General features: G+C 38.2%; 1 protein-coding gene across 1 annotated transcript; it reads left to right on the top strand.

Moving 5' to 3' along the window:
* The first annotated feature begins 14,895 nt into the window (after window positions 1-14,895).
* Window positions 14,896-17,911, top strand: LOC123877236. Its single transcript, XM_045923791.1, has 2 exons — window positions 14,896-15,184; window positions 16,469-17,911. The coding sequence occupies exons 1-2, from the start codon at window positions 15,013-15,015 to the stop codon at window positions 17,764-17,766; spliced, it is 1,470 nt and encodes a 489-aa protein (XP_045779747.1). The 5' UTR covers window positions 14,896-15,012; the 3' UTR covers window positions 17,767-17,911.
* The last annotated feature ends 337 nt before the right edge of the window (window positions 17,912-18,248 follow it).

Genomic DNA, 18,248 nt, shown 5'->3' with positions numbered 1-18,248 from the left:
GAATGCCTATTTTCTACCACTATCAGATATTTTATTAGTAGGTATTTTTTCGCTAGATATATGATTCTTCGATACAACGTTCAATGATACATGACACTAAATAAATTAATCTATTCATAGATGACCCGTTAAAATTTTACAAACAACGTAGTTTTTCAAAAATCAAATAAAAATTAAGATATCTTGGACCATCTTATAAAATGAAAAAGTTATTACTACTTATAGGAATTTCTATACATTTACGTTAAAATATGAAAAATGATATAATCGTGCTTTGTAAAAATCTGTAAAGCAGTTCTCTTGTCATTGTACTTAGCATAAAATAAACTTGAAAATAAACAGTGGTAACGCGCCCTAAGGAGGCTAAGCGGAGAGAGTTGTATTTTAAAATATGAAATACCTATTTAGAATATTTTTCACCATGTGTGATACCAAATGTTGAGCACCCCAGCGCACGATTGAAATACCAGCGTCTTAAGGAGGTGAGAGGGAGGGAGTTATATTTTTTAAATATGACTTCACGTTTTAAGATAGCTTTGTTGTATACGTAAATCCATACCTTATAAATGTGAAAGTGTGTCTGTCTATCTGCTACGTTTTAACGCCGCTACGTTTTACGTTTTAACCTTTGAACTGATTTTAATGAAACAAGAATTAGCTTACATCCTGGGGACGGACATAGGCTACTTTTTATTCCGGAGTTCCCACGGGATTTTTAAAACGTAAATCCACGCGGATGGGATCGCGGGAATGATCTAGTATTTAAATTTTTAAAAAATCATGTCGTACCAAATGTTGAAGACCCCAGCGCGTGGTTGAAAAACCAGCGTCTAGGAGGCGAGAGGGTGGGAGTTGTATTTTAAGATGTGACTTCACGTTGTAAGATACCTATGTTTTATACGTAGATATTATATTAATACTTATTTTTTTTTAAACATGTGAAACCAAATGTTGAGCACCCCAGCGCGCGGTTGAAAAACCAGCGTCTAAGGAGGCGAGAGGGAGGGAGTTATATTTTAAGATGGCTTCCGCGCGAATATCGACGCGCGCCCGCCACCCGCGCCCTCCGCGCGTTGAGGAATTTTGCAGGCACTGATTTGTTGTACGGAGTTGTAGAGGGACTTGGCATTGGGATTGGACTTGGGAACATCTTTTTGGGGTATTTGCATTGTATTTTATTTATATTATATTTATTAATATAAATCCTTCGTCCGCCTTAATTTAGGTTTTTCGAAATCCCGTGGGAACTCTTTGATTTTCCGGGATAAAAAGTAACCTATGTGCTAATCCAGGATATTATCTATCTACATTCTGAATTTCAGCCAAATCCGTCCAGTGGTTTTTGCGTGAAGGAGTAACAAACATACACACACACACACACACACACACACATACAAGCTTTCGCCTTTATAATATTAAGTGTGATTTTTAAAAAGTTTAAAAACATCTATTAAAAGTATGCTCCTGGCAAAAGCATATTTATACTTACAATCGAAGATTATGTAAATGATAAAAGAGCATAGATTTAACTCCCTCCAGCTATGCGCGGGGCATATTATTGTAAATTGAACAATTAAAAAGAGCAACCGCCGAGTTTCTTGCTGGTTCTTCTCGGTAGGAAAGGCATTCCGAACCAGTGGTAGATGCTTTTGATGATTCAAAAGAACTTGTAAAAGTCTAATTGAATAAAAATATTTTGAATTTGAATTTGCAAATATTTTATACAGTTTATAGGTAGGTATAAAATATAAGTACCTACTTACAAACTGTTACATAATTAGTCGAGAGTAAAATGTTAACAAGTGTAAATTAAAAATTTATAACACCCCCGACAAGTGAAGGTTACAGTAACTAGAAAAGAGCTTATAACTTTCAAACGGCTGAACCGATTTTCTTGGGTTATAGCTAAGAACACTCTCGATCAAGCCACCTTTCAAACAAAAAAAAAAACTAAATTAAAATCGGTTCATTAGTTTAGGCGCTAAGGTGCCACAGACAGATACACAGATACACAGACACACAGATACACAGATACACACGTCAAACTTATAACACCCCTCTTTTTGGGTCGGGGGTTAAAAAATGTGCACTGTTGACTGTTGAGTATAGGTACTTATTACATAAATAAAAGATTTAAGTTGAAAAATTAAAATTTAAAATGCCATCCATAAGCATTCATTTTGTTTGGCACACTTTTTCCAGAGTAGATAGTAGTACCTTCTTGTGTAGTGAATGTCTCTATTTAAAAGTCTCTATTTTTTATTTTAATTCCTTAAAACTACTAATCAATAATTAATAATTATAAATTAATATTTATCATCGTCAAAAAGTCCGCCACTAAGTAGTTGCCCCTGGTTCAAAAGTGCCCATCAAGTTGGCAGCATTGCCGACATTGCCCCGCTGAATGGCGATGGAACATTTTTTTTTCTCTCTTGTCTGGCTTTACAAAGATTAACCAATGTCAAGTTTGTAGTTATTTGTAACAGGTTAGTTAAACTATACAAGTATGGACCCCGTCTGTGCCGGTGCTCGCCGGACGCCGACACACGCACGGCACCCCCTTTCTTAGCGCTTTCCAGTCAGTTTTAACAAAAAAAAAACACTCCAAAAAGACAGAGCACGCCCGCCAGCTAACACCAACACAGACGAAGTCCTTCGCGATGGAACATTATACTATATATAGCTCGATTACCACTCACTCACTCACTGACTCATTGACATAATTGTTCTCCTAGAAAGAGAAGGAAAATGATATAATGATGTAGGAGAAATGTGTTCGGGTGGGGGATTCGACTGGGGAAAAATTATGACATTTCGGAAAAACAAGATGGCGGCCGACGTGATTTTTGCAGCTCCGTTGTTTTCCAACCGATTTCGTTGAATTTTGTAATATTTGAAGAAAATGGTAAACGATTAATGGGAAATGTCGAAAAAATTGAAAAAACAAGATGGCGGCCGAACCGTAGCGTTTTCAAAATTTTGATTTTTCGACCCCGAACCGCGGCGCCACAGATCCGAAACGGGAAATCGATTATAATTATTTTTTTCTGGTTTCGTCTATGATTATCCTGAATTTTGACGGAATGGGAGTGGTTTTCAAAATTTCAAGATGGCGGCTGTCATGGCGGCCGTTATGTTAGAGGTACGAAAAAACGCAATTTTAAAAGTTAAATATCGCAAAGTTGGCAACATCGGAGCGATTCGGCTTCTATGAAGCAATTGTACGTATAGGCTCGAGGTATAGATTGGAGGAAAAAAATTACCCCATTTTTTGGGGAAATTTCAAGATTTTCGGGAAATTGAAAAAAAACGAAATACGGACTTTTCGCAAAATCCGAGTATGAGCGATTACGTGTTTTGCTCGTACAAATGACATTTGGGTATTTTTGTCGCCGGAGACTGGCAACACTGGAATTTATCAAAGAAAAAGTGATTTCGACGTAGTCTTTTTTTAGGGGCGATCGTTTCGCGTGGGTGCGAGCGAGATGAGAGATTGAAACGTCACCGGGAGCGGTATATCCTGTAGTTATTGGGAAAGTTGTACAACGATGTAATTTATTTCTGCGAAACGAGTTGGCGGCCATTTTGTAATTTTTTGAATTTTTCGAAATTTTAATCACGTTTTTGAGGCAGTTGGCAACATTTTGGAAAGTCAATATGTATGAATCGATTGTGTATCTCGGCTGGCAGTATGGAGATATGCAACCGGTGTTGCCACTTTTGGGGAGATTTTCGAGATTTTCAACTAAGAAACTCCTGTAAAATTTTGTATGAAAATTTTTTTTTTCACTGATGGTGTCGTATAGGAAACAAAAACTTAGTAAGCCAAAATTATGGAGAGAGCTGATGTATGAGGGTTTCGGAGACGGGTGGAGGGCCCGCTTAAGGTATTGAAGATAGGTGGGGGGTGCTCGAGCAAATGTCATTCATGACGTCATCCAATTGCCAAAAAGCTGAAAAAAAATTCAAAATGGCGAAGAAAAGATGGCCGCCATACATATTTCGCCGGTGTCCAGCTCGGAGGGTATAAAAGATAGAATTGAGGTTTCTTGGCAAGAGATGATCAGGGTCCGAAGGTCTACTCGATGAATAGAAAAAAAATTCAAAATGGCGGAATTTATTTATCCATACATTTTGTATGGCGATTATGAATGTCTCATTCTCCTAGAAAGAGACGGAAAACGATACATTGATGTTTGGGAGATATGTTCGGATGCGCGATATGAGTAGGGGAAAATTATGAAATTTCAGAAAAACAAGATGGAAACGGTTAATAGAAAAGGTAGAAAAAATTGGAAAAACAAAATGGCGGCCGAGCTGGAGAGTTTTCAAAATTTTCATTTTTCGACCCTGAACCGCGGCGCCACAGATCCGAAACGGGGTAATCGAGGATAATTATTTTTTCTGGTTTCGCCCATGATTATCCTGTATTTTGACAGAACGAGAGTGGTTTTTAAAAATTCAAGATGGCGGCTGTCATGGCGGCCGTTAAGTTAGAGGTACCAAAAATCCCAATTTTAAAATTAAATTTTTTCCCAGTCGACGACGTCGGACCGTTTCGGTTTCTATGAAGCGGTTGTACGTATAGACTCGAGGTATATATCGGTGGGAAAAAATTACCCCATTTTTAGGGAAATTTCAAGATTTTCGGGAAATTGTAAAAAATCGAAATAAGGACTTTGTGCAAAATCCGAGTATGAGCGATTATGTGTTTTGCTGGTACAAATGACATTTGGGTATTTTTGTCGCCGGAGACTGGCAACACTGGAATTCATCAAAGAAAAAGTGATTTTCGACATGGTCTTTTTTCAGGGACGATAGGTTCGCATGGGTGCGAGCGAGATGAGAGATTGAAACGTTATCAGGAGCGGTATATCCTGTAGTTAATGGAAAAGTTGTAAAATTATCTAATTTGATTCTGCAAAAAGAGTTGGTGGCCATTTTGTATTTTCCTTAAATTTTCCGAAATTTTGATCACGTTTTTGAGGCAGTTGGCAACATTTTGGAAAGTCGACATGTATGAATCGATTGTGTGACTCAACCAGCAGTATCGAAATATTTAAACAGTGTTGCCACATTTAGGGAGCTTTTCGAGATTTTCCCCAAAAACTCCTCCTGTAAAATTTTGTATGAAATTTTTTTTTTTCACTGATGGTTTCGTATAGAAAACAAAAAAAAAATCGAGGAAAAATTTGGAAATAGCTGATGATCGAGGATGTCGGAGACGGGTGAAGGGTCCGCTCAAGGTATTGAAGATAGGTGGGGGTTGCTCGACCAAATGTCATTCATGACATCATCCAATTGCCAAAAAGCTGAAAAAAAATTCAAAATGGCGAAGAAAAGATGGCCGCCATACAAATTTCGCCGGCGTCCAGCTCGGAGGGTATAAAAGACGGAGGTGCGGTTTCTTGGCAAAAGAGGATCAGGATCGAAAGGTCTACTCGATGAATAGAAAAAAAATTCAAAATGGCGGAATTTATTTTCCCATACATTTTGTATGGCGAGTATTGAATGTCTCATTCTCCTAGAAAGAGACGGAAAACGATACGATAATGTAGGAGAGATATGTTCGGGTGGGGGAGGCGAGTAGGGAAAAATTATGACATTTCAGAAAAACAAGATGGCGACCGACGTGATTTTTGCAACTCTTTTGTTTTCCAACCGATTTCGTTGCAACTCACAATCTTTGAAGAACGTAGTAAACGATTAATAGAAAAAGTGGAAAAATTTGGAAAAACAAGATGGCCGCCATACAAACTTCGTCGGTGTCTATCTCGGAAAGTATAAAAGATGGAAGAGTGGTTTCTTGGCAAAAGATGATCAGGATCCAAAGGTCTACTCGGTGGAACAAACTCTGCATGCTCGCGGACCACTTTAGTGGTCCGCGCACGCACGCACCCTACCTTATTAACCTCAACTACCCCGTTTTTACAAAAAATGATATGGATGTCGTTTTCAGGGTTTTCCAGGGTGCTGATTTTGATAACGACATTTATTTTGAAATCCCAGATTGCGACATGCACTTTTTAAGAAAAAAATCGATATGGGTGTCGTTTTATGGATTTTTGTGGTGAATTGCGTATCTTAATAAATAAATTCGTTTTAATACTTGTCAACCTAACCACGTCACGCGAGCTGCTTTAGCAGCTCGCGCACCGAGCAAAACACTAGTTATTATACTATATATAGCTCGATTACCACTCACTGACTCACTGACTCATTGATACAATTGTTCTCCTAGAAAGAGACAGAAAATGATATAGTGATGTAGGGGAAATGTGTTTGGGTGAGGAAGATGACTGGGGAAAGATTATGACATTTCGGAAAAACAAGATGGCGGCTGACGTGATTTTTGCAGCTCTTTTGTTTTCCAACCGATTTTGTTTAAACTCGCAACTATTTAGGAAAGTAGTAAACGGTTAACGGAAAAGGTAGAAAAAATTGCAAAAACAAGATGGCGGCCGAGCTGGAGCGTTTTCAAAATTTTCATTTTTCGACCCCTAACCGCGGCGCCACAGATCCGAGACGGGATAGTCGAGAATAATTATTTTTTCACGTTTCGCCCACGATTATCCTGTATTTTGACAAAACGGGAGTGGTTTTTAAAAATTCAAGATGGCGGCTGTCATGGCGGCCGCTAAGTTAGAGGTACGAAAAAACGCAATTTTAAAAGTTAAATATCTCAAAGTTGGCAACATCGGAGCGACTCGGCTTCTATCAAGCGATTGTACGTATGAAATTGAGGTATAGATTGGTGGGGAAAAATTACCCCATTTTTCGGGAAATTTCAAGATTTTTGCGAAAATGTAAAAAATCGAAATACGGACTTTTCGCAAAATCCGAGTATGAGCGATTATGCGTTTTGCTCGTACAAATGACATTTGCGTATTTTTGTCGCCGGAGACTGGCAACACTGGAATTTATCAAAAAAAAGTGATTTTCGACATTGTCTTTTTTCAGGGACGATCATTTCGCGTGGGTGCGAGCGAGAGGAGAGATTGAAACGTCATCGGGAGCGGTATATCCTGTAGTTAATAGGAAAGTTGTAAAATTATCTAATTTGCTTCTGCAAAAAGAGTTGGTGGCCATTTTGTATTTTCTTCAAATTTTCCGAAATTTTGATCACGTTTTTGAGGCAGTTGGCAACATTTTGGAAAGTCGACCTGTATCAATCGATTGTGTGACTCAACCGGCAGTATCTAAATATGTAAACAGTGTTGCCACATTTGGGGAGATTTTCGAGATTTTCCCCAAAAACTCCTCCTGTAAAATTTTGTATGAATTTTTTTTTTTCACTGATGGTTTCGTATAGAAAACAAAAAAAAAATCGAGGAAAAATTTGGAAATAGCTGATGATCGAGGATGTCGGAGACGGGTGAAGGGTCCGCTCAAGGTATTGAAGATAGGTGGGGGTGCTCGACCAAATGTCATTCATGACATCATCCAATTGCCAAAAAGCTGAAAAAAAATTCAAAATGGCGAAGAAAAGATGGCCGCCATACAAATTTCGCCGGCGTCCAGCTCGGAGGGTATAAAAGATGGAGGTGTGGTTTCTTTACAAAAGAGGATCAGGATCCAAAGGTCTACTCGATGAATAGAAAAACAATTCAAAATGGCGGAATTTATTTTCCCATACATTTTGTATGGCGAATATTGAATGTCTCATTCTCCTAGAAAGAGACGGAAAACGATACAATAATGTAGGAGAAATGTGTTCGGGTGGGGGAGGCGAGTAGGGAAAAATTATGACATTTCAGAAAAACAAGATGGCGACCGACGTGATTTTTGCAACTCTTTTGTTTTCCAACCAATTTCGTTGAAACTCGCAATCTTAGAAGAATGTAGTAAACAATTAATAGAAAAAGTGGAAAATTTTGGAAAAACAAGATGGCCGCCGCACAAATTTCGTCGGTGTCTATCTCGGAGGCTATAAAAGATGGAAGAGTGGTTTCTTGGCAAAAGATGATCAGGGTCCGAAAGTCTACTCAGTGGTACAAACTCTGCATGCTCGCGGACCACTTAAGTGGTCCGCGCACCCACGCACCCTACTTTATTAACCTCAACTACCCCGTTTTTACAAAAAACAATATCGATGTCAATTTCAGGGTTTTCCAGGGTGCTGATTTTGGTTATGACATTCATTTCGAAATCCAAGATGGCGGACTTACATTTTCTAGAAAAAATTGAAATGGGTGTAATTTTATGGGTTTTTCGGGGTGAATTGTGTATCTTAATAAATAAATTTGGTTTTATATAATAAAGTTAACCTAACCACGTCACGCGAGCTGCTTTAGCAGCTCGCGCACCGAGCGAAACACTAGTTATACTATATATAGCTCGATTACCACTCACTCACTCACTCACTCATTGACATAATTGTTCTCCTAGAAAGAGACGGAAAATGATATAATGATGTAGGAGAGTTGTGTTTGGATTCGGGAACCCTCTGGGGAAAAATTATGACATTTCAGAAAAACAAGATGGCGGCCGATGTGATTTTTGCACCTCCGTTGTTTTCCAACCGATTTCATTGAATTTTGCAAACTTTGAAGAAAGTAGTAAACGGTTAATAGAAAATGTAGAAAAAATTGGAAAAACAAGATGGCGGCCGAGCCGCAGCGTTTTGAAAATTTTGATTTTTCGACCCCGAACCGCGGCGCCACAGATCCGAGACGGGGTAGTCGAGGATAATTATTTTTTCGTGTTTCGCCCACAATTATCCTGTATTTTGACAGAATGGGAGTGATTTTTAAAAATTCAAGATGGCGGCTGTCATGGCGGCCGTTATGTTAGAGGTATGAAAAAACGCAATTTTAAAAGTTAAATATCTCAAAGTTGGCAACATCGGAGCGATTCGGCTTCTATCAAGCGATTGTACGTATAGGCTCGAGGTATAGATTGGAGGAAAAAAATTACCCCATTTTTTGGGGAAATTTCAAGATTTTCGGGAAATTGTAAAAAATCGAAATACGGGCTTTTTGAAAAATCCGAGTATGAGCGATTACGTGTTTTGCTCGTACAAATGACATTTGGGTATTTTTGTTGCCGGAGACTGGCAACACTGGAATTTATCAAAGTAAAAGTGATTTTCGACACGGTCTTTTTCACGGTATCCCCTTTCGCGTGGGTGCGAGCGAGAGGAAAGATTGAAACGTCATCGGGCGCGGTATATCCTGTTGTTAATAGGAAAATTATGAAACCGTGTAAAATCTTTCTGTGAAACGAGTTGGCGGCCATTTTGTATTTTTTTTTATTTTTCGAAATTTTGACCACGTTTTTGAGGCAGTTGGCAACATTTTGGAAAGTCGACATATATCAATTGATTGTGTGACTCAACCAGCAGTATCAAAATATGTAAACAGTGTTGCCACATTTGGGGAGATTTTCGAGATTCTCCCCAAAAACTCCTCCTGTAAAATTTTGTATGAAATTTTTTTTTCCACTGATGGTTTCGTATAGAAAACAAAAAAAAAATCGAGGAAAAATTTGGAAATAGCTGATGATCGAGGATGTCGGAGACGGGTGAAGGGTCCGCTCAAGGTATTGAAGATAGGTGGGGGGTGCTCGACCAAATGTCATTCATGACATCATCCAATTGCCAAAAAGCTGAAAAAAAATTCAAAATGGCGAAGAAAAGATGGCCGCCATACAAATTTCGCCGGCGTCCAGCTCGGAGGGTATAAAAGATAGAGGTGTGGTTTCGTGGCAAAAGAGGATCAGGATCTAAAGTTCTACTCGATGAATAGAAAAAAAATTCAAAATGGCGGAATTTAATTTTCCATACATTTTGTATGGCGATTATGAATGTCTCATTCTCCTAGAAAGAGACGGAAAACGATACATTGATGTAAAGGAGATATGTTCGGGTGCGCGATATGAGTAGGGAAAAATTATGACAATTCAGAAAAACAAGATGGCGACTGACGTGATTTTTGCAACTCTTTTGTTTTCCAACCGATTTCGCTGAAACTCACAATCTTTGAAGAAAGTACCAAATGATTAATAGAAAAAGTGGAAAATTTTGGAAAAACAAGATGGCCGCCATACAAATTTCGCCGGTCTCCAGCTCGGAGGGTATAAAAGATGGAAGTGTGGATTCTTGGAAGAAGATGATCAGGATCCGAAGGTCTACTCGATGAATAGAAAAAAAATTCAAAATGGCGGAATTTAATTTTCCATACATTTTGTATGGCGATTATGAATGTCTCATTCTCCTAGAAAGAGACGGAAAACGATACATTGATGTATAGGAGATATGTTCGGATGCGCGATATGAGTAGGGAAAAATTATGACAATTCAGAAAAACAAGATGGCGACTGACGTGATTTTAGCAACTCTTTTGTTTTCCAACCGATTTCGCTGAAACTCACAATCTTTGAAGAAAGTACCAAACGATTAATAGAAAAAGTGGAAAATTTTGGAAAAACAAGATGGCCGCCGTACAAATTTCGTCGGTGTCTATCTCGGAGGCTATAAAAGATGGAAGAGTGGTTTCTTGGCAAAAGATGATCAGGGTCCGAAGGTCTACTCGGTGAAACAAACTCTGCATGCTCGCGGACCACTTTAGTGGTCCGCGCACCCACGCACCCTACTAAATTATTATCCTAATTTAAAAAATAATAATATGGATATCGTTTTCAGGGTTTTCCAGGGTGCTGATTTTGATAATGACATTTATTTTCAGATCCAAGATGGCGGACTTATATTTTATACAAAAAATAGAAATGCCTGTCATTTTATGGGGTTTTTTGGGGTGAATTATGTATCTTAATAAATCAATTTGGTTTTATATAATAAAGTTAACCTTACCACGTCACGTGAGCTGCTTTAGCAGCTCGCGCACCGAGCAAAAACTAGTTATACTATATATAGCTCGATTACCACTGACTCACTGACTCACTCATTGACATAATTGTTCTCCTAGAAAGAGACGGAAAATGATATAATGATGTAGGGGAGTTGTGTTTGGTTTCGGGAACCCTCTGGGGAAAAATTATGACATTTCGGAAAAACAAGATGGCGGCCGAGGTAATTTTTGCAGCTCCGTTGTTTTCCAACCGATTTCGTCGAATTTTACAATCTTAAAAGAAAGTAGGAAACGGTTAATAGAAAATGTAAAAAAAATTGAAAAAACAAGATGGCGGCCGAACCGTAGTGTTTTGAAAATTTTGATTTTTCGACCCCGAACCGCGGCGCCACAGATCCGAAACGGGGTAATCGAGGATAATTATTTTTTCTGGTTTCGCCCATGATTATCCTGTATTTTGACAGAACGGGAGTGGTTTTTAAAAATTCAAGATGGCGGCTGTCATGGCGGCCGTTATGTTAGAGGTACGAAAAAACGCAATTTTAAAAGTTAAATATCCCAAAGTTGGCAACATCGGAGCGATTCAATTTCTATGAAGCGATTATACGTATAGACTTGAGGTATAGATTGAAGGAAAAAAATTACCCCATTTTTCGGGAAATTTCGAGATTTTCGGGAAAATGTAAAAAATCGAAATACGGACTTTTCGCAAAATCCCAGTATGAGCGATTATGTGTTTTACTTGTACAAATGACATTTCAGTATTTTTGTTGCCAGAGACTGGCAACACTGGAAATTATCAAAGAAAAAGTGATTTTCGACATGGTCTTTTTTAGGGCCGATCGGTTCGCCTGGGTGCGAGCGAGATGAGAGATTGAAACTTCATCGCGAGCGGTATATCCTGTAGTTAATAGGAAAATTATGAAACCATGTAAAATCTTTCTGTGAAACGAGTTGGCGGCCATTTTGTATTTTTTTTAATTTTTCGAAATTTTGATCACGTTTTTGAGGCAGTTGGCAACATTTTGGAAAGTCAATATGTATGAATCGATTGTGTATCTCGGCTGGCAGTATGGAAATATGCAACCGGTGTTGCCACATTTGGGGAGATTTTCGAGAATTTCAACTAAGAAACTCCTGTAAAATTTTGTATGAAAAATTTTTTTTTCACTGATGGTGTCGTATAGAGAACAAAAACTTAGTAAGCCAAAATTATGGAGAGAGCTGATGATTGAGGGTTTCGGAGACGGGTGGAGGGCCCGCTTAAGGTATTGAAGATAGGTGGGGGGTGCTCGAGCAAATGTCATTCATGACGTCATCCAATTGCCAAAAAGCTGAAAAAAAAATCAAAATGGCGAAGAAAAGATGGCCGCCATACAAATTTCGCCGGCGTCCAGCTCGGAGGGTATAAAAGATGGAGGTGCAGTTTCTTGGTAAAAGAGGATCAGGATCCAAAGGTCTAATCGATGAATAGAAAAAAAATTCAAAATGGCGGAATTTATTTTCCCATACATTTTGTATGGCGAATATTGAATGTCTCATTCTCCTAGAAAGAGACGGAAAACGATACGATAATGTAGGGGAGATGTGTTTGAGTGGGGGAGGCGAGTAGGGAAAAATTATGACATTTCAGAAAAACAAGATGGCGGCCTATATGATTTTTGTGACTCTTTTGTTTTCCAACCGATTTCGTTGAAACTCGCAATCTTTGAAGAACGTAATAAACGATTAATAGAAAAAGTGGAAAATTTTGGAAAAACAAGATGGCCGCCGTACAAATTTCGTCGGTGTCTATCTCGGAGGCTATAAAAGATGGAAGAGAAGATGATCAGGGTCCGGAGGTCTACTCAATGGAACAAACTCTGCATGCTCGCGGACCACTTTAGTGGTCCGCGCACCCACGCACCCTACTTTATTAACCTCAACTACCCCGTTTTTATAAAAAATGATATGGATGTCGTTTTCAGAGTTTCCCAGGGTGCTGATTTTGATAACGACATTTATTTTGAAATCCAAGATGGTCATGGATTTTTTAACAAAAAAATCGATATGGGTGTCGTTTTATGGTGTTTTTGGGGTGAATTTTGAATCTTAATAAATAAATTCGTTTTAATACTTATCAACCTAACCACGTCACGCGAGCGTTTTCAAAATTTTCATTTTTCGACCCCTAACCGCAGCGCCACAGATCCGAGACGGGGTAATCGAGGATAATTATTTTTTCTGGTTTCGCCCACGATTATCCTTTTTTTTGACAGAACGGGAGTGGTTTTTAAAAATTCAAGATGGCGGCTGTCGTGGCGGCCATTATGTTAGAGGTACGAAAAAACGCAATTTTAAAATTCAAATATCTCAAAGTTGGCAACATCAGAGCGATTCGGCTTCTATGAAGCGATTGTACGTACAGGCTCGAGGTATAGTTTGCAGGAAAAAAATTACCCAATTTTTAGGGAAATTTCAAGATTTTCGGGAAATTGTAAAAAATCGAAATACGCACTTTTAGCTAAATCCGAGTATGAGCGATTATGTTTTTCGCTCGTGCAAATGACATTTAGGTACTTTTGTTACCAGAGACTGGCAACACTGGAATTTATCAAAGTAAAAGTGATTTTCGACACGGTCTTTTTCACGGTATCCCCTTTCGCGTGGGTGCGAGCGAGAGGCAAGATTGAAACGTCATCGGGAGCGGTATATCCTGTAGTTAATAGGAAAATTATGAAACCGTGTAAAATCTTTCTGTGAAACGAGCTGGCGGCCATTTTGTATTTTTTTTAACTTTTCGAAATTTTGATCAAGTTTTTGAGGCAGTTGGCAACATTTTGGAAAGTCAATATGTATGAATCGATTGTGTATCTCGGCTGGCAGTATAGAGATATGCAACCGGTGTTGCCAGTTTTGGGGAGATTTTCGAGATTTTCAACTAAGAAACTCCTGTAAAATTTTGTATGAAAATTTTTTTTTTCACTGATGGTGTCGTATAGAAAACAAAAAGTTAGTAAGCCAAAATTATGGAGAGAGCTGATGATTGATGGTTTCGGAGACGGATGGAGGGCCCGCTTAAGGTATTGAAGATAGGTGGGGGGTGCTCGAGCAAATGTCATTTATGACGTCATCCAATTGCCAAAAAGCTGAAAAAAAATTCAAAATGGCGAAGAAAAGATGGCCGCCATACAAATTTCGCCGGTGTCCAGCTCGGAGGGTATAAAAGATGGAAGTGTGGTTTCTTGGCAAGAGATGATCAGGGTCCGAAGGTCTACTCGATGAATAGAAAAAAAATTCAAAATGGCGGATTTTTTTTCCCCATAGAAAATGTATGGCGAATATTGAATGTCTCATTCTCCTAGAAAGAGACGGAAAACGATACAATAATGTAGGACAGATGTGTTTGGCTGGTGGAAGCAAGTAGGGAAAAATTATGACATTTCAGAAAAACAAGATGGCGACCGACGTGATTTTTGCAACTCTTTTGTTTTCCAACCGATTTCGTTGAAACTCACAATCTTTGAAGAAAGTAGTAAACGATTGATAGAAAAAGTGGAATTTTTTGGAAAAACAAGATGGCCGCCGTACAAATTTCGTCGGTGTCTATCTCGGAGGCTATAAAAGATGGAAGAGTGGTTTCTTGGCAAAAGATGATCAGGGTCCGAAGGTCTACTCGATGAAACAAACTCTGCATGCTCGCGGACCACTTTAGTGGTCCGCGCAACCACGCACCCTACTTTATTAACCTCAACTACCCCGTTTTTTACAAAAAATGATATGGATGTCGTTTTCAGAGTTTTCCACGGTGCTGATTTTGATAACGACATTTATTTTGAAATCCAAGATGGCGGACATGCATTTTATAAGAAAAAAATCGATGTGGGTGTCGTTTTATGGTGTTTTCGGGGTGAATTTTGTATCTTAATAAATCAATTTGGTTTTATATAATTAAATTAACCTTACCACGTCACGCGAGCTGCTTTAGCAGCTCGCGCACCGAGCAAAAGCTAGTTGACATATAAGATCAAATCTATAAATCTATGCGATGGAAAGTCTGCATTAATTTGACATAATATTCGGTTGACATAGGTAACCTAATATTCTGTCAGATTTCAATTTGATAGTCAAAATATTTTTCTATCAAGTTCCTTAATCTAAGCACCATAAATTCACGATATTATTTCTGTTTACAGTGGAACAATTCACAATAAAACCAACTGCAATGCAACACGAATATAAAAGCACAGCAAAATCCTTGGAGAGGTTGACTCAAAGTGAAACTGAAGAAGTCAAGGACAACCGCCCGCAACCCAACGATTTCTGTAGCTTCTTGCCTTGGGCGTGCAACCAGTACCAACTGGAAAGTACGGTTGTCATCACCAAGGTTATTCAAAGTAAGATCATTATTGTATCTAAAGCCTGACCAGAAAAATAAATAAATAAAGAAGAAAGGAATAAAGAAGAAATATAAAAACCGGCCAAGTGCGAGTCAGACTCGCGCACTGAGGGTTCCGTACTCGGGTATTTTTCCAACATTTTGCACAATAAATCAAAAACTATTATACACAAAAATAAATAAGAATCTGTTTTAGGATGTACAGGTAAAGCCCTTTCATAATATGATATCCCACTTGGTATAATTATCTTATTTTGAAAATTGAAACATATTTGACAGACAGACAGACAGACAGACAACAAAGTGATCCTATAAAGGGTTCCGTTTTTCCTTTTGAGGTACGGAACCCTAAAAATAGAAGAAAGAAAAATAAAGTAACTACATTGAATAGGTATACGGGTATATAGACTGTAAGTACCTATACAAGTGGCGCCCCAGAGCAAGGTTTTATTTCTGGTATCCTGCTTTTTATGAAATCACATCACACTATCACACTAATATTATAAAGGCGAAAGTTTTTTATGTGTGTGTGTGTGTGTGTGTTTGTTACTCCTTCACGCAAAAACTACTGAACGGATTGGGCTGAAATTTAGAATGGACATAGATTATATCCTGGATTAGCACATAGGCTACTTTTTATCCCGGAAAATCGAAGAGTTCCCACGGGATTTTTAAAAAACCTGCATCCACGCGAACGAAGTCGGGGGCATCAGCTAGTTTTTAAATAAATTTAAAATGCAAACTTTTGCAATTAAGTTGGTACTTATTTTTACTGTAACTTTTTCCTGCCAAGAAGAATCAAAAAAATAAACTCGGCCGGTGCTCTTTTCGACATTGTTTACAATGATAGGTATACATTAGGCATACATACTCTCAAATTTTTCCCCCTTACCTTTTATTTACCTTCCCTCATTTAGGATTTCCTTCACGAACTATACTTTACTGGCGTCGCGCTTTACAAAAGCTACGGAAGAGTAGGGCAGAAAAATCTGCGTGGAGACCGCGGGGTCATCATATATTGTTCTGGGTTAGTACTTAACCTAACATGTACTTGCCTACATGAAGTGGTAATGATACCTATGTCTTATTACCTATAATTTCAGCTGAAACATTACTTACCAGGAATTTCTCAGGCAGATAGGAGATTGCCATACCTATAGGGAGCTTTGTTATTTATTAGGAGAGAATCAAAAAGATTTGTCTTAATGTAAAGGGTCAGTTACTGGGAAGTATTTCATAGTTTTTAACTTTATCTCACGTTGTTACATTTCATTTTCTACAGGTGAATATGTCAGCGTAGGACTTGCAGACAAAAGTAGGAAAACCCGCACGACCAGGCAGAACACATCTCGTCGCACGCTCACATCGTCTGAAGGAAAAGAAGAGAAATCTCCCGACGACCTTCCCCAACTGATGGGTAGTCAGAAAATAATCAAAATATTAGCATACTGCGACTTGTTCGGTAACCTAGTCGAGTTAAAATTCGATAAGAACAAACAGCTTCCTTGCTTAATATTCAAAATCATGGCACTCATCATCAAATACCAAACTTATCTCACGAGGATCACAATAAACGGTGGCATGGATATGCAAACGATTTATGAAATGGACAAATTTCTCTACTTCACTAACATAACGGAGATCTGTTTTGACAATTCCTTTTTCCCAGAAGCAAATTACGATCTTCTATTCGAGGGCAGAAATAAAATACGCTACATATCCCTCTCGAGATGTAAGATTGACGATGCAGTTGTTGAAAATATCGCCAAAAAATTGGCGTATCCTCTACCAGCCTCTAAATTTTTAACGGCTCTCATCTTATCATCCAATAGGATTACTGATAGAGGAGTAGTGCCATTGGCTAAAGCTCTCAGATCCAATCGACAGTTAAGCTACATAAGTTTAGCAGATAACAGTCTGACTGATGATGGTGTGGGTCTCATACTGGATAGCCTAACAGAATTCTTACTCACTGAAGAAGAAGTAATTGATGCAAGAAGTAGATACATGTATTATTTAAAAGAGAAGAATGTCATGGTAAAGAGTATGATAAAAGAATTGAGAGCGGGCGAATTTGATAAGACGGTCGCAAAAAGGAAGGCGTCAAAGCCAGTTACAGCTAGTTCCAAGAAAAAGAAATTAGAAAAGGAAAGTTCACTGAAATCCTTGGGTGATTCGAGGAGTAACCCTAACTTGGACTATTTGTTTTATGATAAAGCTGTTAACATAGTTGAAGAGAGACTAGGAGAATTTAATGATCCGTTTAGTTCTTCTAATACTTCAGTGAAAGATGGAATGAAGTACTGTTATGGTAACAATGCAGTGTGCTACTTGAATTTAGCGTACAATAGCATATCTTATATATCCTTGAAGAAGTTATCAAATGTTCTAATGTCTCAGAAGCTATTTGACCGGAAGCCAAGAGGTCTGGTTAACATTTGTGTTGAAGGGAACAACCTTCCTGTTTCTTGTAAGGAGCTGAGCCAAATCGAAGATCTTCTGAAAGCTGCGCTTATGTCGATTGACTATAGAATGTCAACGGTCAAAAGAAAACCAACTTCAAAAAATACTCCGCGTTGAGTCGATTTTTATTGGTTGGTTTAGATAATGTGTTTTACATTTATACACCATGAAACTTCTTTTCTATTTAATTAGAGATTGTATTACTTAGTTTTTAATACTTGGTAGGTAGGTATACATATAGTTTCTAGTTTATACTTAGTTTGTAATTATTATTGTTGTAATAGGCCCTATTTTTGAATAAATATAAAGTTATTCGATATTATTTTTCTTTTACTCCTGGTTTCCGCAGTCAAAATGGTTAGGTACAGGTTTTATCATTCTAATAATAATAATTATTATCTTCTTACAAGAGTAGGTACCTACTTAATAATTTGACAACTAGATGAAATGTACCTATACCTACTTCGATAGGTACCTATCCATACTAATATTATAAATGCGAAAGTGTGTCTGTCTGTCTGTCTGTCTGCTACGTTTTCACGGCCCAACCGCTGAACCGATTTTAATGAAAGGTACAGACTTGGCATACATCCCGGGGA

Source organism: Maniola jurtina, chromosome 23, assembly GCF_905333055.1.
Source record: "Maniola jurtina chromosome 23, ilManJurt1.1, whole genome shotgun sequence".
NCBI lineage: Eukaryota > Metazoa > Arthropoda > Insecta > Lepidoptera > Nymphalidae > Maniola > Maniola jurtina.
This window is presented reverse-complemented; position numbering and strand designations above follow the sequence as displayed.

What these genes read in the sequence shown, in the direction of transcription:
- LOC123877236 (XM_045923791.1), top strand. Translation starts at nt 15,013, where the DNA reads ATGCAACACGAATATAAAAGCACAGCAAAATCCTTGGAGAGGTTGACT. An exon ending in CATCACCAAGGTTATTCAAA is followed by an intron (nt 15,185 to 16,468) that starts GTAAGATCATTA and finishes CATTTTCTACAG; the next exon opens with GTGAATATGTCAGCGTAGGA.